Raw genomic sequence first — 24720 nt, 5'->3', positions numbered from 1 at the left:
CCAAAGAGGCAGCGGCAGGAAAATCAATATACATTAATGTAGCACTGGACGGGAGCCCTACATGATGAACAACGCTATAGATATTTATAGACAGAAGTGCCAGCAATAATAAATACTCTCACACGCACACAGACATAACGTGGTTGGTTTTATTGGATCAACGTTTACATAGAAAACAGTCTGTTGTTTCTCTCCTCCTTCTGTTTCTTCCCTGCCAGTCAGTCAATCTGTTCCACTTCAGTCCCTTCGCATGATTTCTTGCACTCCACCGTCATCCCTTGACCTTGCCTTTCTCGCTCTTCCTTTCCAGTTCATTCTTTTAACCCTCCTTCAATCTCCTTCCCGTTGTCGCACTCTTTTTTCATTCACCCCTCCTCTCGCTCACTGAAGAACACAACGCAGCCATGAAGAACTTGCAGGTTCCTCTGTTTCAGATGCATCTTGGGTTATGGAGTCTTCATCATCGCCCACTGGAGAAAAAAAAAGTTATTTTTATTAGGGTTGTCGAAATAAATGATATATGTTTAATAGCATCACATTTTGAGTGCTTTTACATTCTAAATGTAAGTCCATAAAGTGCTTGAAAAGTTTTATTATTGAATTATTGCAGATTTTCTTTGGAATTGAATACATAAAAAAATACAAAATACACAAAAAACAAATTGTTAAAATATTTTTTAAATATTTAGTATTCAACACAGGTTAAAACATCATAGTCTGGCTCTCTCTCTTACCCTCACTATTGTCATCTTCGGAGTCTCTGTCGGATTCCAGGAGACCATCTTCCAATCGGCTGTCTCGTCTCACTGTGACATCGCCTCTAGAGGAAAAACAACAGAAGACAGTCAGTACAGGGCACTTGGGTCACACTGTTTACAAGGACAGAAGGATGTTTAACTCCGCCTGAAGCAAAAAGCAAAGCAGCTCTGCTGACAACAGTGCGCTGTCAATGGGTTTGGAATGACTTCATTATACAAACTGCTTTTGAAGTAGCAAGCGCATCATTAAGAGCTAGGCAGAGGCAGATCGACAAAAAAATATTATTCATATCTGGCTTAAGGTGTCACATTAGCAATATTCTGTGACATTTTGTGGGGGAAAAAAGGGTCCAGGCAGCTTTCAAGACCAACTTGAACATGAGAGAAATCTGAGTGAGAAACTTTATGTCCTTACGCGATACTCCCAAATGTGGAAATTGCTATTTAAACGACTGGATATCGTTAACGAAAACTAGTTTCCCAGCCAATCCAGCTGAAAATTGCCCAACACCACTCTAAAACAAGCAAAGAGACCAGCCTGACCAGGCAGGAAGACCAGCTAAGACCAGAAAACCAACTTGAGGTTGATTTAAAATGTTTTTGTCAGCAGTGTGTACAAACACAAATGTCCTTGAAATTAAACATTGACATTAATATTGCCATGAAATGTTGGCATCTGCTTAATTTGGCCAGCTTCCAAGTGACAGATTAAATATTGGTTGCAAAGTGTTTTGGTTTTGGATTTTACATTGGACATTGAGTGGTGAGACAACACAATGCCAAAATTGTTTATTACTCTGCTGGAAGAAGAAAAAACAGCTTAAAACAGTCTAAGCTGGTCTTAGATTATTTAATCTGGTCTCTCAGCCTAACCAAGGTGGGGTTTACCAAGCCAGTCTCTAAAACTAGCCAACAGAGGAGCCCAAGACAGAAAAACCAGTTTAAGACCAAACCAGTGCTAAAACAGACATTTTAATGACACTTTAAGTTGTTTTTGCCAGCAGTGTGCACAAGACTAAACAAATGTCCTTGAAATTAAACAGTGATATTACTATTTCCATGAAATGTTGGCATCTGCCTAATTTGGCTAGCGTCCAACTGATTAAGTGCCAAAATTTTAGACTCAAAGACTTTGACATCAGCAACAAAAGACACGGGAAGGATTTTCTACTCATTTTAAAAACGTAAGAAGTCTATTTTTTGCTAATCTAAATATGCAGAATTAAATGGCTAGTTGCATTTGATTATTTGCATTCAGCCTAGTTTTCCCTGTATCCCACCAGTTGAGACCCTGCATCCCTAGACTCTACAGAAATGTAGTTACAAAGAAATCAATATTTATTCCACAAAGTGATCATCAGCTCTGCATCCAGTGCTCGATGTGAGCTACAGTTCTCAGTGTCAAGTGCCTGGAGCATTCCTGCAGACTTCTCATTAATAAGCATCCCAACGATACTATATTCCAACCAGTATCTCATTACTGATGTACATATTGATATACTGACTAAATGAAACATTGAGCAGAGTCTTATATTAGGAACTGTGTCAGTGAATGTCTATGACTTGATATATACTGTAATGCATTACATAAAGTAGGTAGTGAAGGGATTGGAAATGGGGCTGTGATGTATGAAGTGGGTTTGAGATACTCGAAAGGGACCATTATATCTAAAAAAACACACCTCTTTTTAAAACTTCCCGGAAGCTGCTCCCAAACAATGAGGTCACGACCCCCTGTGACCCAACGGTGGTCCCCACTTGCTGTAAGCCACGCAGCATAACAAAGAATTCTAGGAAGATTTGAAGAGGTGAGCGAAACCAGGTACCTGCACTGGGGAAGTGAGAACACTGAAAGAGTGCGAGAGAAAGAAAAAAAGAAAGGGTGAGTGATTAAACTGTCTTGCAGTTTCCAGGGGTGTTAAATAAATGTTAAAATCACTCACGGTTAATCTTGCTCTCTCCATTAGTGAGGTCAAAACAAGAACCAATCAAAAGACCAGGTATTTGATTTACACAATCTGTGACACCAGCAGTGCTGCTGTGATTGGTTAGTCTCGTCATCACGCCTGCAAACGATTGGAGAGCGCAAATACGCATCATTAGGGACATCTTTATAAGATTCATTCACCGAAACACAAATAAACCAGGGGAAAAAAGTAATTAAATTCACATAATCTGTCTATTTATGGACTCCTTTCCTACTCTGTCAATAGCAGCCGAATTTGCAGTGTGTTTTATGTTGTTAATACAAATGTTTTTTCTGTCTGTAAGAAGCTCATTATTTCTTTGAGAGCTACGAGTTGTTTGATGAACTGGCGTCATTATGAAGCTCAGCACTCTCGATTAGAGCATCACATCATGTAGTGTGCTCCTACCAGCAACTCTGGTAAAATTTATCTGATGTAATTGTTTACAGATTTTTTTTATTTTTATTTTTTTGATAATGGTCTTCAGCACAAATATCCTGTGAGAAAACAGGATTAAAATTTGAAAGCGCTGGATGTTTTTACATCTTCCTCTGCCCTAGGGAGAACAGCCCCCTCTCCTGCCTATGTTCTCTGAGCCACTGGGACTTTAACACAGATGATATTAGCAGCTCTGAGCGAATAGACTCAGTCAAGATGTATTCCATTAATAAATCTGTTAAATAGCCCTGAGTCAAAGAACAAATGAAGGTCCAATGGGGGTTGTCAAAAATTTATTGCTACAGAATCCAGCATATCCATGAGAAGTGCTTTATAAAATGAGATGTTGACTAAATAATGGTGTTGATGGCAGATCATAGGATTATGTTGACATAGGCGCATTAGGCTGTCGATTGTGTTCATTTGGTGAGATTCATTTAAAAAAAAGAAACGTTGGTATATATATCTGCTCACTTTTATGTAATGTCTTTGAAATATCTTCATTTGAGGGCTGCTTTTATCAAATATTGACAAATGAGATTAACTGTTTAGAAAAATGGTAGTATATATACACTCCCCGTCTCCAAAAAAAATTGCTGTTTGAATTTAAATAAGCAGATGCTTCAGAGTCAATGATTGGATCATTATTGTAGTGATTATTGTGTTTCTAGCATGTGACATGTTTGGCAACAGTTATTCTAAACCTAATTGATGGAGTGTGTTGCTTTTCATTTCTTTACCCCTTGTGTGTCACCCCCAACCGCCCCCCCCCCCCATTTTTTTTTTGAATAGACATGAAAAAGCACATTCCGAACTTAAATGGTTGTAATTCAAGAATGCTTTGGAACATAGACGTAAGATTGGTCTTGTTTTACCATTGTTTTACCACAACCATGTAGGAAGACACATCATGGCCATATCCCAGGATGACAATGTCAAGATTTATCAGGCTCAAATTGAGAAAGAATAGTTGGCAGGTAGCATGAAGAAAAAATCTCATATATGTTTTGGCACCTCTGAGCCCCAAACTTAAATTCATTGATAGTCTGTGGGATGTGCTGGAGGAGACTTTACAGAGTGCTTGACTCTTGCATTGTCAATACAAGATCTTAACCAAAAATTAATGCACCTCTTGATGGAAATAACTTCACAACATTTATTTCCGTTAAAAGGGGTTCATACATTTTTAGCCAAGATCTTGTACACTATCATTTTTATTTTAAAGAAAATAATACTTTTATTCAGCAAGCACACAGTCTTTTACATTGTTACAAATAAATCTATTTCAATGTTGTTCTTTTCAACCTTCTATTTCTTCTACCTTCTATCTTCTCAAAGACTCCTAAAAAATGTATCACAGTTTCCACAAATATATTAAGCTGCACAACTGTTTTGAAAATTGATAATAAATAGAAATGATTCTCAAGCAGCAAATCATTACATTAGAAAGGATTTCTAAATGATCATGTGACATCGAAGACGGGAGTAATGATGCTGAAAATTCAGCTTTGCATCACAATAATAAATTATATTTTATAATATATTACAATAAAACACATTAATTTGTAATATTAAATTGAAAATTTTGCCATCACAGGATAAATAAATTACAATTTAAAATATAATTAAACAGAAAACAGTTATTGCAGTTATTATATTATCAATATATTACCCGTTCTCCAATTTAGGATTCGTATGCTGGCCCTCCCACACGAGAGAAACACACGGTCACCGCGGGGGCTCAGAATCAGCCTCCCGTTCACCCCGTCATCCCCCCTACACCCTGTGACTTCTGGGCCCCAGAGGTGCAGCCTGCGGAGGGGCTCCGGCCCTTCACTGTACACCTCCCACACACACACACACCCCTCGGCGGAGCCACTGAACAGCAGAGGACCCTGGGACTGTGGAGAGAGAGAGAGAGAGAGAGAGAGAGAGAGAGAGAGAGAGAGAGAGAGAGAGAGAATTGAGGGTAAATGCCACTGTGTTTCCATGACAACTCATGCCAACTAACAGTATTAAATATGGAAAAGAGTCACCGCTGTTTGATGCTACAGTATTCTCACAATTGAAACAGAATTTATTTACTTCTATTCTGTATCTGATTTCCTGATAATATATTGTTCTGCCCAGTTTTATTTCATAGTCTTCTTTGCATTCATTATACGCTACGTAAGAAGAGACAGAGCTTGCAGAAGAAAAGTGTTTAAATGTTGGCATTTAATAGCTTGTACATTTCTGTGAACTTTAAGATTGCCCGAGAAGCAAACGTGTTCTCAAGGGATTCCTCTACAGGCAACACTTCAGCTTTGAGCGGAGGCACAATATTTTTTTTTTTAAATGTGCTGCTCTAAAGGGCAGGCTGGGAAAGTTCTAGATGCCAGCACAGTTCTGTTGCCATGGCGCTCGCCCACCTGTAGTGTGGTGACTGCGTCCAGGTGTGCGTTCACTGACTGACAGTTCTCCTGCGAGCTCCAGCTCCACACCTGCAGCTTCCCAGCATCTAAAGTCAGATCAATAACACTGAGCTTAAGAGGATATGATGGTACCTGATATGCCGAGACTGATGCAAGGCATGGTCAACTCACCCTCACTCTCTCTCACACACACACACACACACACACACACACACACACACACACACACACACACACACACACACACACACACACACACACACACACACACACACAAAGAGAGATACCTACTGTACCTGAACCAGTAACAATGAAGCCCCCTCCTTCAGGAATGAAGCACAGGCTTATGACTGCATTGAAGGTGTAGATGGATTTAACACACTGACCTGCAGGAGTAACAAAATCGGCATGTGATGCAAACCCCAAACACACTTGAGTTTAATTCACCCTCATCGGCAGGGGTTGGAAAAAAATTGCAGTTTCCAAAAAAAGAGCGAGTACCCTCTTCACCAGTTATTTAATGACTTGATTCTTGAGATTCAGATAATGGACATTCAGAACACACTGCAACCATTACAGAACATCATCCTTTAACATTGCAATCCTTTTTTTTTTTAGAGGAACATTTAAAACAAGTTTTTCTAATGCCACTCTACATTTTAAGCATGGTTTGGCAAAATTCAGAATTTTAAAAACTGTAATTCTTTTGATTCATGAGTGTGAATTTGAATCACAATGCTGAACACATCACAGGATCTTGAATTTGGAATGAGAGGAGGTGAGATTTACTGAACTGCAATCCAGACATTCAGCACATTCACACAAGAAATTAATTGAATTAGTCCTGCAAGTTTTGTTACCAAAACATAAAGAATAACATCAATAATTTAGACCAATCGGGATTTTTTTATCTCCTGATATATAGAACAGTTTTCTTATTCTTTTATAAGAAAAAATAGTTTTTATTAAAATATAACTCACATCAAAATTTGAATATATTATGTTATATATTCAGCTTTAACCACAGTTGTAGTAATTGTAATATTAAACATGATTATCTTAGAAAAATTTATCGTCCCGTAAAGGTTTCTGGCAGATCAGTCTCTTATGTTTACCAAGGATGCATTTATATGATCAACAACCTGTTTTGCTATGTAATATATTTTTTGTGGAAACCATGACACATTTTTTTCATAATTTATTGATGAATAGAAAGTTCAAAAGAACGGCATTTATTTGCAATGGAAATCTTTTGTAATGTTTTTTAACATCTTTACTGCCACTTTTGATCAATTTAACGTGGACGCATATATATATACATATATTTTTGTGTGTGGTGTGTGTGTGTGTGTGTGTGTGTGTGTGTGTGTGTGTGTGTGTGTGTGTGTGTGTGTGTGTGTGTGTGTGTGTGTGTGTGTGTGTGTGTGTGTATGTGTGTGTGTGTGTGTGTGTGTGTGTGTGTGTGTGTGACTCACCCGAGCTCAAAGCCCAAATCCTCACACAACAGTCTGTGGAACCACTTAGAACAAATCTTTCCTTGTCAGCCAAGTCGAATGCACGTGCTGCAGAAAAACAGATCAAGAGAATGAGAGCACGGGACAGCGAATGAGAAAAAAAAAGAGGGACTGCAGGACATGAGAAAAGGGAAAACGAAGGACAAAGGATGTGAAGAACAAATGCACTGTCAAAACAGCAAGACAGGGAGTGATGGAGAGCAAAAGGGACAGATGGGAAGGAGGGCATAAGTAGCTGGAACAAAAGAGGTGGGAGAAAGGAGAGAGAGAGCATAAAGGATGAGTAAACAATTGTGGGTACATCTGTATCAACCGGCTGGCCCTGTCAACAGGATCAACGATTCTTTACTTTCCCGGGATTGAGAGAGTGTGAGTCTGTTGTGTGTGTACCCAATCTCCTGCAGTACTCTGGAGGTGGTGCACTGAGACAGGTGACTCCACCGCTGTGACCTCCCAAATTGCGCTGCTCTGTTGCCGTGGGAACATGCCACACTTTAACTGTTGTATCTCGACTTAAAATGGTAGGTGAAAAAAAGAGAAGAGGGAAGCGGACTGAGGCATTAACGGATATGTCAGCAATTTCAGGCAGTTAGTCATAAACTCTTTATATATATATATATATATATATATATATATATATATATTCCTCATTAGTTCCAGTACCTGCCAGAAATCACAAGATTGTCGACGGCGACCACACAGGTGATGATGTCACTGTGACCCTCCAGAGTTCTGAGACGAAACTTGGCCTTTTCCCAAGTTTGTTTGCGAGATCTGAATTGGACATCTGCAATGTATGAAGACAAACAAACAGTTTTGTATAAGCTGAGGTCATTTTTTTCTCTCTCCCGTGAATGCGATAAACGAACCATCTGTTATATCATTGCATGAGACAGCCATAAGGCAGAACTTCCTGTGAAAGACAAGCAGGCTTGTAATCAACATCTGTGCGAGTAACTGTAATTGTGTGTGTGATCAGTGCACTAATTTGACCTTCTTGTTCTTCCACACTGGGGCTGACGGGGAAATGCGTCTCTCCTCTGCCATCTGTCTGGCTTCCATCATTCTCTCGTCTCTTCTCCTCTCGAGCAATCTTTAGCGCAGGAGGACGGGCAACATGTTGCTCTGTGACCTCCTCACTATTATCATCATAAAAATAAACATCAACAAGCTCAAAAAAAAATATCACTGCGCATTATTCTCAAGCCTGTCCAAATGTGTTAAACAAACATTTGTCCTGTTATACCTTTGTTGTAACACCTATATTATTAAATAGCAATGTGCAAGACAGAAAGCCTGGATGTGGGAGTTCAAGCATAGACTTTTTAAAGAAATATTATGAATCAATAATGCCTAGATGCCAGACAGTGGAGGACTAGCCACCGGCAGAGAGCTAGAGTTTAATCTCATGCGCCCCGACAGTCTCGCTCTCCCCTTCCCTACCTAGTCACTCATTCTTTCTTACACTTGTCTTTTCATTCTATCCTCCTCTTTTCCCACAATCCCTTGAGTTTGCTGGGGGCCAGAATGCTGCAGCAGAAGCTCAGCCAATCTGGAGCGAAGCTCCACCTTCTTCGAGACCTACAAAGAGTAAAAGATTAGATTATTCTTGCGTGCAATAATCATAAAAGACTAAACATAAAGTTATAGTTTAGCTGAATGCAGTAGTTATCCTTGAATTTATGTGTTTCCATTCTGTAAGTCATTCCTGAGTGATCTTTTTTTAATGTGTGAAGTGGGAAAAGGGGCAGTTCAGAGACCTCCAACTGAACATACAGTAACGTTATATGATCTGAATGTATGGTTCTGTGCCCAAATTCTGCACTGTTTTGAGTCCAGTAGGAGGATACAAATATTTCATGTGAGTGAAGAAGACCATGATAATGCTGTACCTTTGTTTTTTCCTCGGGAGTGAGGGAAATTTTGATTTCCAAGTTCTCAATTTGCCTTAACTTCTTTTGGAGTTTCCTCACCTCCCCCATCTGAACTGAGTGTAAACACAAACCCAGTGACGATGTAATTCAAACTGCAGGGATTCCTCGTCAAGTCAGTAAGCTCTTTGTTAGACGTGCATGCTTTTGATGATGTTTTATATTAATTGAATCCACGGTTGGTACTATAGACAAGGGTTAACGGAATTGTTATTGCTCTCCAGACTACACTCACGGATACTGTATGTAGACGTGTACACAGACCTCATCTGCCGGAAATCAGCAGATTCAAAATATGACCTCATCTAAAGGGACTTGTCTGATCTCTTTGGCGACATCCAGTGGAATTGGGGAAATACATTTATTTTCGTGTTTCATTTACCTGCGGCTATTATCATTAATATAAATTACATTAATTCTCTGATCAGCCATGCTGTACGTCAGTTTGAACAAGTGAAATTTAAACAATGATATTTTTTTCTAAGGTATCAGACAACATGAAAAAAACGATGAAAATACAAAAAGAAAGAGGAAAAGAAAAAAATAGGCTATACATGTAAAGAAGAAATGTAAGACACGGCTGTCCGAAATCTTTATACTTTTTTATAATATAATTATTTCTATAATATAATATAATTATAGAAAAATGTCTGTAATTTATAGTAAATTTCCAAATTTTTGTTCATATAATTTTATTACATATCCATACAATTTAAAAATTCCCTGATATTTTCATGGCATTGAAACCTTACGTCATTCTTTCACATTGCATGGAGCCTGGTAACGTTATGATCTAAAAAAATAAAAATAAAATGCAGTTGTGTACTATAACACAGCTCTTGTTCTTTGAAAAAAAAATTTAAGTAACACATACATACAGGTGTAAAATACAAAAAACATGGCACAAACGTTTGAACACATAGAAATCCCTTACAGAATATTTTTTATGTCGAAAAGTTACAAGACAAAATAGTGTATTTTAGTCTAAAGGCATAATTAACGTGTTAAAAACAATATTCTTGGATATGTTTGACCTTACTAGACGGAAATGACGTCCACACGCACGGGCATCATTCGCGCCGCTTGGAGGAAGTGCTGTGTAGACAGTTCGGCCAACTCCGTAAGAATAGAAAAAATAGAAAAAAAACACAAGGGAGGAAAAAAAAACATTGAAATTCTTTAATCGGGTGGGTTCGGAAAGACTTCTCAAACTATCCTAATTGGAGGAAATCCCTGGCGGGCGAAGCTAAAGTCTTGAGAGCTGGTAATCAGTCTTTATTTTTCACTTTGAAGCTTGTTTTTGGCTGTTGATGTGAGCCGCTGGCGCTGCTGTCGCCCGATCGTCGACACTCATGTGCCGGAAGTCTGCGTAAAACCGCCTCGGTTCCAGCGTCGACGTTTTTTTCCCACTTGTTCTGTTTTTTTTCCTATCATTTTTCGCCTTTCCTTTTTTATTTTAGCCGACAGTGGAGCGAATGCACGGGGCACGTCATGCTGTGGGCTGCAGGTCCGCTTCTGTTATCGTACAGTAGATTCGCCCCAGCCTGTCAATAATATTCAGATATTTAGATATAATTGGTTATTTGCAAATAAATATTTGAATATTTCATAATATGGTCAACAAAAACCAGGAATTTACAGTCCGTCGCTTTTAATAAAGAATAGAGCAAAGCACATTCTCTTCTCTTCAACATTATGAAAAATTGCATCCATATATAGACGCAAGCGCTTCTGTTTAAACCCGCCATCTGTAAAAATATAACTTGAACACAGATTCACGAGTGATGCTGGTTCTGTCATATGGATAATGTGTATTACAGTCACGTATGAAGTTTATAACAACTTGCTGTTGTGAAACGCATGATTTATTTGTTGCAGTGTTGTTGACCATACATAGCGTCATGACAGACACCTGCTCTTCCTGAATAAAATGTCCTGCATAATTCATGTTGTCCAATTCCATTTATAATTGTGTTATTAAATTTTATTTAATATTTTTATAATTATCATTATAATTTGTGAAATTATTATTATAATTATAATTTTATTTCTGTATCTTTTATGTAAAAAAAAAATATTATTATTTTTAATGTATAAAAGAACATTTTATATTCCTATCCGTAAGGTCAAAGGTTACAATGTGTACACAGTTTTTGAATATCAAAATGGCTACTTTCTTTTCTCAGGGATGATGGAGGATTCCCATTTTAATTCTTCATACTTTTGGTCTCCTGTGCAGGGACAGGTGAGCACACCGGTATGCATATTTCAGCTGTCTAATTTTGAAAATTGATTATTGGGTCATTCCGTGTCACCTCACCTAGAGGTCCCAGACTCAAATCTTTTATTTTGTTAATATTTTTTATGTCGAAAGAAAGATAAACATAAATAGTGATGAAAGCCAAAATATTAAATGCTACAGATGGCAGTATATTTACTGAGTAAACCACTATTTTGTAGAGCAGGGTCAATATTACCATTTTCACCTGAGATTTTAAGTCAATTTACAGGGGGGCAAAAATGACTTTAGAAGGATGGCAGCATCATTATTTTATTTTTACAGACAGCTTGGTTGGTCTATTAGTAAAATCGGTTGACTTTAGCAAACTTTGTCTCATAATGTGCCATCCGTGACAGTTCAAAAATGGCAAAAAGCACTTCTTGTGTTTTGTAACTTAAGGAGTATTAAAGATATATTAATATCCTTTTAGATTCTGGTTCTTAACAAACTTTCCTTTGGGTATCTTCATTTTAAAGGACCTCGATGGTTCAATCTCAGAGATATGGAGGTCTTAATACGGCTCCATGAGTAAATTGGTCAATTGTACACATTTTAGGTGGTCAAAAACCAAATGTGGGTCACTTTCCATACTGATACTGTCTTCTATTGAGAAGATATTATATAAAAATAAGATAAAAGATATTATATTATATTATATATATATATATATATATATATATATATATATATATATATTATCAGCTCAATTGCAAAAACAATTGTTTCCATTTAAGATTATTTTTCTAAAGTTGTTTCTAAAAGTATTAAAGATATCTTAATATCCTTCTAGATTCTCATCCTTAATAAACTTTCCTTTTGTAATTTTTATTTTTAAGACCCTGTATAGTTCAGTCCCATAGAAATGGGGACCCCAATGTGACTCCATGTCCAAATTGTTGAATTTTACACATTTTCAATGGTCAAGAACCAAATGTAGGTTACCTTTTAAACAGCTGATAGTTATCGTGTTTAAAGAAGAACGTCTGAAGAACAAATAACACTGAAACTGGAAATGTATCTTGTTTCCCCCATCAAAACAATCGAATTCTACACACCTCAAATTTTTCTGAAGTTTGCATGTCTTTAATTCAAGAAGTGTTAAAGATATCTTAATGTCATTTTAGATTCTTGTTCTTATGAAACTTTTCTTTTGGAATCTTGGTTCAGTCTCATAGATATAGCGATGTCAATATGGTAACGTGTAGTTACGATACTGCATATTTAAACTCTTGGAAGCTTCAGTTGTTAAAATGAACAAAATCCCTTCTTCCAAATATCCCTAAAACTAATTAAAATATAGATTCTTATAAATACACTTTTGAGAGTAAGTTAATGTGCCTCAACTTAACCATTTCCCCGATTTCTGGTTATGTTTTATGCAATTCTTTTAATAGTCAAGTCAAGTCACCTTCATTTATATAGTGCTTTTAACAATATATATTGTTTCAAAGCAGCTTTACAGTGATAATTGGAAATTAAAGTAAAAAAGATTGTTTTGGCTTTATAGCGGCTCTAGAATAAAGTTATTGTCCAGCTAAAGCTAGTTTTGATAGATTCCGTTGCAAAGATCATTAGTTATTAACTTAGGACATTAACACGACACTGTTTCAACAGAAAACCCTTAACGCGCTCTGGCCCGCTCATCCGCTCAACAACAGTGCACGGCGGCTCGAGAATGCAAACCTTGAAATAGGTTCCAAGGCGGAAGCGTTAAAAAAAAAAATCATCTCTGTGCAAACCCCAAAAACGTGAATCCGCAAAAACGTGCACACATATTACCTGTTCAGTCTATAGGTATGCGCTTTTGAATATGTGCAGTCTTTCTTTACAAATTGACCTCAACAACTTACTTGCCTGGCCTTAAAAATTCATAATACAGATTTTCTTTGTCGCTTCCGCGTGTCCATGTGAACTGGAATCATTTTTGACAACGTTTTATCTGTACAGAGGTGAAGAGAAGGAAGGAGGCCTTCACAGGGGAGAGAAGAGTTGACACTAGTTAATGGAGGGAAACAAGATACATTTCTATTTTAAACATTATTTATTATTCAGACGTTCCTCTTTAAATGCAGTAAGTTTTAGCTTTTTGCAAAGTGGACCACATTTGGTTTTCAATCACTGAAAATGGGTAAAATTCAACAATTTGAACATCAAGCTGCTTTGAGATCCCCATATATATGGGACTGAACAATATAAGGCCTTGAAAATGAAGATATCTAAAGTAAAGTTTATTAAGAATGAGAATCTAGATATTAAGATATCTTGAATACTTTTAGAGTTACAGGCATGTAAACATGAGGCAAAAAACACAAGAAGTGCTTTTTGCCATTTTTGAACAGTCACTGTTAGCATTTAATGAAAGAAAGTTTGCTAAAGTCAACCAATTTTACTAATAAACCAACCAATCTCTATGTAAAAATAAAATAATGATGCTGCCATCTTTCTAAAGTCATTTTTACCCCCCTATAAATTGACACAAAATCTCAGGTGAAAATTGTCATTTTGACCTCCCTCTACAAAATAGTGGATTACTCAGTAGATGTACATCTGTGACATATTAATATTTTGGCTTTCATCACTATTTATGTTTGTCTTTCTATAGAAAAAATATGAACAAAATCAAAAATTTGAGCTGGCGAAGTTTCTGAAATTTGGTCGATTTGACTCGGAATGACCCTATTGCATTTTATGCCTGGCCTATAATAGCATTAATATAGTGCCAAATTAATACATTTGCATGGTTTATATAGTGTTTTACATTATATACAGTACCTTTCAGAAGTTTGGGTTCAGTAAGACATTTTAAAGAAAATGTATTCAGCAAGGAAGCATTAAATTGATCAGAGGGGATTGTTAAGACTTTTACATTGTTACAAAAAAAATCGAATACATTCTGTTCTATTTCAAATGAATGCCACAAAAATATTAACCAGCACAACTGTTTTTCAACATTGATAATCAATTATTATTACATGACACTCAAGGACACCTTACAAACACAATAAAAAAATCAACATTAAACAAATAATCACTATTACAGCCTGGACAGACTTGATACAAGCATAAAAGGAATCACATAAAAGCTTGTCTGAAAAGTTGGGTCTTAAGGCGAGATTTAAAAACATGAAGACTTTCACTGTTTCGCACATCCTGTGGCAACAAGTTCAACAAAGAATGAATGAGAATTGCAGTGCTCTTTACTGAGAGAGCCGGACAAAGTCTGTTAATATTATGAATGTGGAAATATGCAGAGCGAATGACTCTGAGTGTTTCTATGTGCTCTGAATGATAGAGTACTGTCCAAGATGACACCCAAACTTTTATCCTGTTTAGAAACAGGCACTGGGAAGTTATCAATATTCACTGATTTGGCCAGAGAATGAGAAATGTTTTTTAAACCAGTAAATCAGCATATTAGAATGATTTCTGAAGGGTCATGTGACACTGAAAACTGGAGTAATGATGCTGAAAATTTGGTTTTGTATCACAAGATTAAATTATATTTTATAATGTATTACGATAGAAAACATTTATTTAAAACTGTAATTACATTTCACAATGTTACAGTTTTTACTTTAGTTTTTAATCAAATAAAAGCAGCCTTATTGCCTTTTTTAAATAAAAACCATTATGAAAAAAAAGTAACACTTTTTTCAAATATTATTAATAGTCTTTTATTTGATCTTATTTGTTTAACCCAATTTTGTCTGTTTGGTTTTAGATAGAGAATGCTGTATTTCTCAATAAGGTAAAGGAGCAGCTTGTTCAAGACAAAAGCCCAACCTACTCGCATGGCCCCGCCCACTATCCCACCACAGCGGTGGTGGCGGTTTCTGGGGGTGCCATAGATACAACGACAGCAAGGACACTAAAACAAGAGCATGCACAACCGTCTCACTCCTCACACAGTATCACAGTGGTGCCGGTACCGCCTACAGGCATCATGACGGCAGGTACTGTATGTGTGTGTTTATGTTAAACTGCTACAGGGTCTTTTCTCATTATTTTACACTATTTGAAGTATCATTACATTATCTGCCGTCATTACGTTTCTACTCTTGATAAGTCTTCTATCACTTCCACACTCTTTTCTAGCGGGTTTGGTCACTCTGGTGTCTCCAGTATCATCTGCTCAGTCCCTTATTCATGGACATCCATCCACCACCATGATAACAGTCCAAACGGGTAATGCACCTTATTTTACATAAACATAGATATGATTTTTGGTGAGATATGATTAAGCTCTAATTTTGGGAACATCTTTTATCGAGTCGGTTTATTGAGTGTTTGATATGCCTGAAATGGTCACAGATACTTTTATTTTCTCATCAGTCTTGTCTCAAATAATTAAACCATTTTACTTTTGCATGACTCCACCAGACAAGAGAAATGACTCCTTGACCTGCTCACCGGTCATCATCCCGTTACCGTCGAAACGGGGCAGAAAGAAAAAAGCCACACTCCCGCTGATTGGCTCACCTACTGGGACAGATGCTTTGATTTTGGGTCTTTCAGGACAGGTATAACAACACATTAATAACATATAGTGAAATCGTATTAAATTACATTTTCTTAACGTACAAAAAAGTGATTAGCCCAGATACACTATTGGTCACAATATGTGTGAATTTTCAGGAAACATACTCTTTTGTAACATTATAAATAATTTAAAAAAAAATCTTACTGTGACCAATCTAGTGCCCAAAAATTTCTCAATAAGGTTGGAACAACAATTTTTCTTTTACTGTTTTTCCTTTTCTCTGTAGCATCATTCTGCCAACCCTTACAGTCTGTCCCTAGAAGAAGGGCATGCTGGGAAAGAAGGTGGTAAAACATACAGGTATGGGTTTTCAAAGGGACATGAGCTCAGCATGACCTCAGTGTGTGTTTCTTAAATATCTATTAGAAGAGGCAAAGACAGATGCAGGAATTCCTAAGCCACTTCATTTTCATACGGCAGAAATGCATGTCCCTCCGGGCTGACACACACTCTCACCGACTTCAAGGCTTCGCAACGAGTTTGTCTACTGTGCTTCTGTAGAAGTGTGTGTTATTCTGCTCAGCAGCATGTGCAGCCTCAGCTACACACACACACACACACACACACACTTCTGTCACTCATCTGCACTCGCGTTTTTGGCCTCTCCATCTCATTTTTCTTTTCTAGAGCCAGGGTCTACGATTTCATTCTGGATCGTTCTCCACTGACCTCCTCGTCTCTCACGTCTCACCCTCCCGATGGTGTTGTGTCTCTTTCTTGCCTGTTTGTCGTGTCGTTCGTCTCATGTTTCTCCTTTCACTATTGATGAACAGGCTTGTAACTTTCCTTTTCTCTTTGTCCCTTTTTCATCCGTACTTTCTTCTCCCATGTTTTCCTCCTCTCTCATCCCTCTGTCCACCCCTTGGTGTGTGTGTGTGTTTTTCTGTCTGTAGGTGCCGGATGTGTGGTTTGACGTTCTGCAGTAAGTCAGATATGCAGCTGCACTCCAAGTCGCACACGGAGGTGAAAGCTCACCAGTGTCCGCACTGCTCCAAATCCTTCGCTAACACCAGCTACCTGGCCCAGCACATCCGCATCCACAGCGGTGCCAAGCCCTACACCTGCTCCTACTGCCAGAAGGCTTTCAGACAGCTCAGTCACTTACAGCAGCACACACGGTATTCAGCACCGCACCACAAGCGTGTGTGTGTGTTTGTGTGTGGGTGTCTGGCAAAGCAGGCGGGTGGTGGAGAGTGTGTGTGATGGACTTTAGTATAGGGAGAGGACTGCGGGAGTGTCTGTGTGAGAGTCCGCCAACTTCCTCACGATATGATACACATTGCAAAAGATATAATATAGAAATTCAAACTGCATTAAACACGTTAAAGAGAGAATCATCGCGTTTGTCTTATATGACCAAATACGAATAAATTACTGATATTTCAGTTCTAAATGCATTATAAATATATTCATATAATGCATGTAATGCATTCAATCTTTTCATAAATAATTGTAACCAAAGTTAAGATGATGCATTATTATATTTGAAGAATCCTTGTTACATCTGAAAAAAAAAATTTGAATGTATTTTAATGAATTATACTTTTAAAAGGCATAACAAAGAATAGATATTATAACTGTGGGTTACAATTATTTATGGGAATTTTACAATGCATTCTAAGGTGCAATACAAGGCATAATTTATACATTAAAATATTTATATAATGCATTATATATAAAGACTTTAAGAAAAGTGTTATCAGAAACGTAAATCAGTAGTTATACATTATTTTACCAGGATAGTCCCATTGTGATGTAAAATCTCTTCTTCCAGGGAGTCCTGGCCAAAATGGCAGCAAAAAAAGTTTCACATAAACAACATACAAACATTAAACTAAGAATCTTACATTAAATTTTACCCAGCACTCATAACATGACAACAGAAGCTACTTAACAAAAGATGCACACGTCTACTTTAAATTGTGAAATGATTCACGTATTTAGGCATCACAACATTATTAAGTGCTAAATGAATAATGGATATTTTGATATTTACTTAAAAATGTTTGAGTATTTTTTGAAATATAAAGGCTGCTGCAGATTTTTATCTATAAAGACCTCTTTATAATGCCTGAGAAAAATTTTAAGTTTCATATTATAATTTATGTTAATATAATTCATATTATAACCCTGAGGTTCCTGGACCCTGGTTTGAAAACATCTGATTCTGTATTAGTTGAACTGTAGAAAATGAAATGCATAAAAATATAAACGCATAAAAGTATTGGTACTCGGACCATTGTAATGTATCTCAATATTGTGAGTGTGGTGAAAAATTGGAGAGAAAAGAAAAATATTTAACAAAATGTGTTTTTAGGGCTGTCAAAGTTTTTAGTTAAAAAAAAGTGCTTGACAAATCTAAATAAAATGTTTCTCTGCAGCATTACTTTTCATAAAGACTAATGCTAGTTTCAAGGCAAATGTTATTATTATTATTATTTATTTACTTTGTTCACTTCGAAAGTGGTAGCTAACAGTATTTTCAACCTACCTACTTTATGGATAATTGACTAACCCTGGGCGTTTAAAGTGCTTCTTGTGACCTCCGCATTCTGCTTTCCATTGTGCTCATCTAGCAGTTTTTAAACACAAACACGTGTCCTAGGTGCTCGCCCCCTGAGACATTACACGGTCACGTTGGAAAGGTTGACAACAGGGCCTCATGCACTTTTCCTTGTTGCTATAGCAACATACTCTGGTGATGGTTTGCTTATATGCAAGTTTATGTCAGATGGACTGTTTAAATATATACCACACAGTCTTTATAATGGTTGAGTCAGCTGTAGCATGATGTCACCATGTGTAGTGGGTGGATTGCACTTTAAATGTCTCGCTGATGAACTGGAAGAAAAATTGCCAGAAGAAACTAAAGATGGTTAGGAAAAGTTCTTTTCCATCTCAAAAGAATTAAAGAAGTATTATTTTAAATTTTTTTTAATTTTATTTTCTCTATTTGTATAATTTATTTCTCCTCTGGCACACTTTTTATTACTGCGGACTGCTTACATTTTTTACACCACACTGGAGTCTTACACACACCGACTGAAGGATTGAACTGAAATTGAAGCTGTCAGTAAAAGCCTAGTTCTCTTTGACTCTACATTATTGTCCCATAACTGTGTAGAAGTTTTATGAGGTTCTGCCCCGCTCTGAAATAGAGGTCACGTAAAGGTTTCGTCTACTGTTGATCGCACTTGGACATGGGATTGGGCTCTGTCGCCCACAGAGTTCCTGTGAGGATTTAGTGCTAATGTTTTTTTGAGAAATGGATCTGCCCTTTCTGTGACCTCATTCAAACACCTACCACACCACTTCCAAATGTGCCTTCGAAATACACTGCGCACTTTTGACATTCGTTGGCAGTAGGGACCACCTAAGAAAGGTCAGCAGAGTGAGTGTAGAAATGAACAATATTGTCATGTCAAATATTTGTGTAGCGTCTATAAATTATTGAATGAGTCCATAGGTAAGCATGTTTGTCTTTCCTTTACAGAAACCACACAGAATCCAAACCTCATAAGTGTCCTCATTGCACGAAATCCTTCGCCAATACAAGCTACCTTGCTCAGCATATACGAATCCACACCGGAGTTAAACCTTACACCTGTAACTACTGCCAGAAGACCTTCAGACAGCTCAGTCACTTACAGCAACACCACAGGTGCAGTAATGGACATGTTTTTGTCGTTGTTGTTGTTTTCATTTATTTATGGCTTTTTCTACACCTCTTGACATACATTTTGTGCCTGTTTAGGATCCACACAGGAGATAGGCCATACAAATGTACACACTTGGGTTGTGAGAAGTCTTTCACTCAGCTCTCTAATCTGCAGGTGAGAAAAGTGCTCTGTTTCTCTATTTAAATCTATAAAGTAGAGCTGCACAATTAATTGTTAAAAGATTGCGGTCTTCTGCTGTCTATTAAACCTTTGACAAGGATGGTCGCAGTGAACATTCAAATATGCATTTGTGCTGCTGCTGAGCCAGAGAAAGCAGTTGTCATATGTATGAAACGGCTTCACAAACAGTCTTTCAACCACACACAGAATAATTCAAATTATCACAGAAGTACTGAGATAAAAGTTTATAGTTTGAATATAAACACTGATTTCTAAGGTAGCGATCAAAAAAATCAGTAAATCACTCCTTGAATGCAACTTGACGCTTCAGATAAAGATTGTATCGATTACATCGTTACACCAGTAGGTGGCGACACGTGACTGTTAAAAAAATGTATTTGTCATTGAATTATTAATTCAAGAGATTAGTTTAAAATGCTGATTTATCCAGTAATGAAACAAGTGAAGTATTTATGAGTCACTGAATAATTCATTTAAACCGATTATTCAAATTGATTAAAACAATTTAAATAGACTGCAGTAGTTAAGTAAATTACATGAAAATTTTAATAGTTGTCTATTCAGAACCATGGGAGAATCTTGATCTCCATTTTAAACCAAAAAAAAAAAAATGTGATTCTCAATTTGTCCAGAATTTTACGGAGCCCCTGAAAGAAACATGGTGAATGAAAAAATTATGGGATGGGAGGAAAAATTATTTCTCAATGCTTTTGTGTTCTCACAAATGTTTTGCATTCCCCCATGAAACTTTGGGTTCGCTGTCAAAATGTTTTGCGTTCATTTGCAAAGAACACAAACATTTTGCGTGTGAACACTTAAGTTTCTTGGGGAAACGCAAAACATCTGCAAAAGAACGCAAAAACATTGACAATTTTTCTTCCCATCTCTTTTTTTTTTTTCATCACCATGTCCCTTCGAGCCCACGTGGCTCCATAGAATTGTGCAGCTCTACTATAAAGTCGATTATTTTTAAGTGTCACTCCTATTTAGAATATTAATTTACAGTTTTCCTTACAGGAGTAAGGAATCCTTTTCTCACTCTCATGTCTTTCAAAACCTGAACGCTCTCTTCCATTATATGAAGGTGAATGGGGATTATGACTGAAGGATTAGAATTGAATTTAGAATGCCTTTAAGTTTGATGTAAGGTAGCAAACAGAATGCGAAATTGCTATTTGAATAAAATAAATTAATATAAATAAATTGGATTTTAAAGAAATCATGTCATTGTAACTGTAAATGAACTAGAAAAGTAGTTTGTCAAGACAAATTCTGAATTTTACCTTTTTGAAAGGATTTTAAAAAATGAAGGATTCAGATAGTTATAGAAATAGACTACTGTTCAAAAGTTTGGGGTCAAGTGTATTAAGTTAATTTTTATTAAATTAATACTTTAATTCAGCAAATACATTAAATTGGGAAAAATCCAGTAAAGAAGAGATGTTACAATAGCTTTTTTGTTTTAAATAAGCTTTCTTGTTATCAAAGAATCCTGAAAAAAATTATCAGTAATAAGAAATGTTTACTGAGCAGCAAATCAGCATATAAGAATGATTTCTGTAGGATCATGTGACACTGAAGACTGTAGAAAGGAATGCCATCACAATAATAAATTGAAGTTATTTTAAATTATAATAATATTTTGCAATATTACAGTTCTTACTGTATTTTTATCAAGTAAATATAGCCTTGGTGAAGATAAGATACTTTTTTCAAATTTACAAATCTTTCTGACCCCAAACTGTCAGGTGTGTGGGTGGTGAAAGGAACGAGGACTCGGGTGCAGAGTTGATGAGCTTTTTTAATAATAAAAATAAAACAAAATACAAACAAAAACTACCCCGAGGGGAAAACCAAGACTGACTTGACTTGACTTGACTGCAGGGAATCATACAGTGTACATACGACAACGAACCAGCACACGACTGCAAACACAAGGAGAATAAATAGGGAGAGCAAACAAAGGAGGTAACGAGGGAAGACAGGTTGGGCAAATGAATCAATAATCTGGTAACAAGATAGGAGGACTACTAGACAATCCACAGGAGAGCACATGGCACAAGGAAACATACATGACAAGCCATGTGCTCACTCCAAACATGACTAAAACAAGCACATGGCCAGTAAAACAAATCAAAGCCATGTGCTAACACAAAATGAGACATGAACACGCAGCCAATGAGAACTCTCATAAGCCAGTGTTCACACAAAACATGACAACATGAAAGCACGCAGCCAGTGATAAACACAAGCTGCATGCAACACAGCACAAGACAAAACATGACATGAAAGCGCATGAAACAAGGCACACAGACAAGACAAAACAGGAGTGTCTGGGCTCTGTCACAAAAACTAGAAATGGACTAGACAGAACCCTGACACAAACTTTGGAACGGTAGTGTCTAGATAGATAGGGGTGTAACCCCGGCATCCTGGCCAAATTTGCCAAGTGGCCTCTGTCCATCATGGCCTCCTAATCATCCTCATATACTGATTGGCTTCATCACTGTCTCCTCTCCACCAGTAAGCTGGTGTGTGGTGGGCGTTCTGGCACAATATGGCTGCCGTCACACATCAGGTGGATGCTGCACATTGGTGGTGGTTGAGGAGATTGCCCCTTTCTTTTAAAGCGCTTTGAGTGCTGAGAAAAGCTCTATATAAATGTAATAAATTATTATTATTATAGATAGATAGATCTTCCTGTCATTCCTATTCAAATTCCTGTTTTGCTTCCTGTAAGATGTGGCCAATTCCATTTATTGACAGATTGAAAGGGAGCCCGTTCTTCAATTTTGAGTTTTGCACAACCCTGCTTGCAATATTTTCATTGAATAATTACTTACATTTCACTCTGTTCCTCGCACTAAGCTTCAAAACACTTGAATTAATCCTCTAAGTCATATGCGTTGTTTTATGATGCTTTTATGGTGCGCTGTGGAGCTTAACAACCCCTGAATCCCCACTTAATTAAATTATTTGGAAGAGAGCTTTTGACACATTTGAAAAAATTCTAGGGTGTAAATAGATGGCAGAATTTTCATTTTTTACTGAACTGTCATTTCAATATTTCTTCCAATATTTTCCAGTCTCATCGGCGTCAGCACAACAAGGACAAACCGTATAAGTGTCACCACTGTAACCGTGGTTATGTAGACGAAGCCAGCCTGGAGGTTCATCTGTCCACTCACACAGTCAAGCACGCTAAGCTGTACTCCTGCGGTTTATGCAACCGCACATATACCTCGGTACAGAAATCAACACCTAATCACACCATAAATGAGCAGCATTCCCAGTTCCCGTTCTAATACTAATATGCATCTCTCTCTCTGCCTGTAGGAGACGTATCTGATGAAACACATGCGTAAACATGCCCCAGATATGCTGCCGTCTCCACCTGGATCAACCCAGCAAAGCCACAGCCCAGGCCGTGTTGAAGGAGGCGGCTCGGAAGGAGACGCACAGAGCCGAGCCGAGAGGACCGACGTCTTCGGTCAGCCGTGCATATTTGACCTGAACCAGTACAAACCATTAACTTCTGCTGATGTGCAGTATAAAACTGTCAGTGTGTCTGACATCTCCCCTCACAAAGACCTCTGCATCACTGTGGAGGCTTCAGCCATACAGGTGGGTCACCTGAACTCATGAGCGAGGGATGAAACTTTGGAGTTTAGGAAAAACTGTTGCAATTACACAGAACTGTGGATACTGAAAGGATTTTCTTACTTAATGTCTTCTCATTTGTATGAAGGAGCAAGTGGACTTAAATGGAAAAAAGTGAAGGAGATTCTTTGTAATTTTTTTCTTTCCATTTTTTTAAACATTTGTTGCTGTAATCCTGATCTTCCTTGCAAAAGCTTCCTTGAAGACTGTGGCTGTTTCAGTGGGACCCAGCTCATATATCAAGTCTTTCCACAAAATATCTGGTTCATCACGTTTGTATGATTTTGTCTGTAGTTGTTGGTACGATCACTGCACTGTCAACATTAATATTGTTACTGTCTACAAGAATGGAAATGTTGTCTCTTGCACAGTATGTATGGGAATTGTTGGTCTGTTTTCTTTTTAAAAGGGAAATTTGTTTGCAGTCATGTATGTAAAACAAAAAAGAATGTATATATGATTATCAAATGTTTTGTGTGTGAATGATTAAAGGACAACAGGAAATAGGACTAAAATAATTTGTCAACTAATGTCAATGGCAAATATCGTGAGATGTTGTTTTTTTTCTTTTAAAAAATTATCCTGTTTGGCATTCCCATCTAAAGATGACATGTAATATTATATTATTACTGTTACTATTGTTATTCTATCAAAATAACTATTAACATGCTCCCCAAATCTCAACCTCTTGACATTAACAAAATCGGATTAGTGTGCTTTAACCCTGTAAAACAAGATATTAAAACAATTGCTTCTGATGTGCCTCCTTGTGATTATCTTAAAGCAGGGGTTTGCAAACTTTACAGACTCTGACATCCTGGGTTTTTAAGTCATTTTCATTTACAACATTAACAAGTATTACTACCTTTTATAATACTTAGACCATTAATTTAACTGTTCACATTTAGAAATCATTTAAGAACATATAATATTGTTACTTATTAAAATTCTATGTTTTTTTTACCTCGATCTGTATAGATTCCCTGCAGGACCTTCAAGGACCCCCATTGGTTTAGAGCATCGGTTCCCAACAGGGGGGTCGCGGCCCACAAGGGGGCCTCAGTGAGCTCTTTGGGGGGTCGCGTCATATTTTGAAAAGAGTTGAACAGTGAGCATTAAAGCAGCAGTCCGTAACCTTTTTTGTGTTCAAAATTTACTAAATTTGTATAATGAGTGAGTACATCATGAATCCATTTTCCAAACTGTGTTTTTGTCTTATCCTGAGTCACTATGGTACACCTATGATAAGTGTTTATATTGGGACTATTTTACACTGGTTCGGGTCGTACCACTGCAGTGTAGCCCAGTGCCTGCGTGACTCTTCATAGACGTAAACAGAGAGAAGTAGCTCCGGCTA

The 24720-nt window shown here is 37.2% G+C and overlaps 2 protein-coding genes across 12 annotated transcripts; one reads left to right on the top strand and one right to left on the bottom strand.

Moving 5' to 3' along the window:
* Positions 1–131: 131 nt before the first annotated feature.
* On the bottom strand, positions 132–10545 carry LOC143720638 (uncharacterized). Of its 3 annotated transcripts, none has more exons than XM_077210284.1 (14): positions 10062–10545; positions 8984–9078; positions 8557–8672; positions 8085–8230; positions 7755–7878; positions 7482–7603; positions 7053–7139; positions 5874–5963; positions 5575–5663; positions 4836–5064; positions 2702–2824; positions 2441–2606; positions 735–820; positions 132–470 (listed from the first exon to the last, which is right to left on the bottom strand). In XM_077210284.1, exons 2-14 carry the CDS (start codon positions 9071–9073, stop codon positions 382–384), a joined length of 1557 nt encoding a protein of 518 aa, XP_077066399.1. In that variant the 5' UTR covers positions 9074–9078; positions 10062–10545; the 3' UTR covers positions 132–381. The 3 variants fall into 3 exon arrangements, with proteins under 3 accessions (XP_077066399.1, XP_077066407.1, XP_077066416.1); XM_077210292.1 differs by having other exon boundaries at positions 8984–9073; positions 10057–10389; XM_077210301.1 differs by having other exon boundaries at positions 8984–9073; positions 10062–10389.
* Positions 10104–24121, top strand: znf384b (zinc finger protein 384 b). 9 transcript variants are annotated; one of them, XM_077210324.1, is made up of 12 exons: positions 10152–10286; positions 11209–11267; positions 15025–15256; positions 15399–15488; positions 15684–15823; positions 16070–16143; positions 16737–16961; positions 19337–19504; positions 19598–19676; positions 22790–22948; positions 23040–23327; positions 23452–24121. In XM_077210324.1, exons 2-12 carry the CDS (start codon positions 11211–11213, stop codon positions 23479–23481), a joined length of 1542 nt encoding a protein of 513 aa, XP_077066439.1. In that variant the 5' UTR covers positions 10152–10286; positions 11209–11210; the 3' UTR covers positions 23482–24121. The 9 variants fall into 9 exon arrangements, with proteins under 9 accessions (XP_077066484.1, XP_077066439.1, XP_077066448.1 ...); XM_077210333.1 differs by having other exon boundaries at positions 11209–11279; positions 15025–15241; XM_077210314.1 differs by having other exon boundaries at positions 11209–11279.
* Positions 24122–24720: the final 599 nt, after the last annotated feature.

The sequence above is a fragment of the Siphateles boraxobius genome, unplaced genomic scaffold, assembly GCF_051911475.1.
Source record: "Siphateles boraxobius isolate OS27281-9 unplaced genomic scaffold, OSU_SipBor_1 12, whole genome shotgun sequence".
In the NCBI taxonomy this organism is placed as follows: Eukaryota; Metazoa; Chordata; class Actinopteri; order Cypriniformes; family Leuciscidae; genus Siphateles; species Siphateles boraxobius.
Note: the sequence above shows the minus strand (reverse complement) of the source record. Positions and strands in the feature narration are given on the sequence as shown.

What these genes read in the sequence shown, in the direction of transcription:
- LOC143720638 (XM_077210284.1), bottom strand. Translation starts at nt 9,073, where the DNA reads ATGGGGGAGGTGAGGAAACTCCAAAAGAAGTTAAGGCAAATTGAGAAC. An exon ending in CTCCCGAGGAAAAAACAAAG is followed by an intron (nt 8,673 to 8,983) that starts GTACAGCATTAT and finishes TACTCTTTGTAG; the next exon opens with GTCTCGAAGAAGGTGGAGCT. An exon ending in AATCCTAAATTGGAGAACGG is followed by an intron (nt 2,825 to 4,835) that starts GTAATATATTGA and finishes AATCGTTTGCAG; the next exon opens with GCGTGATGACGAGACTAACC.
- znf384b (XM_077210314.1), top strand. Translation starts at nt 11,211, where the DNA reads ATGATGGAGGATTCCCATTTTAATTCTTCATACTTTTGGTCTCCTGTG. An exon ending in CATGATAACAGTCCAAACGG is followed by an intron (nt 15,489 to 15,683) that starts GTAATGCACCTT and finishes TGACTCCACCAG; the next exon opens with ACAAGAGAAATGACTCCTTG. An exon ending in GAAGGTGGTAAAACATACAG is followed by an intron (nt 16,144 to 16,736) that starts GTATGGGTTTTC and finishes TTCTGTCTGTAG; the next exon opens with GTGCCGGATGTGTGGTTTGA.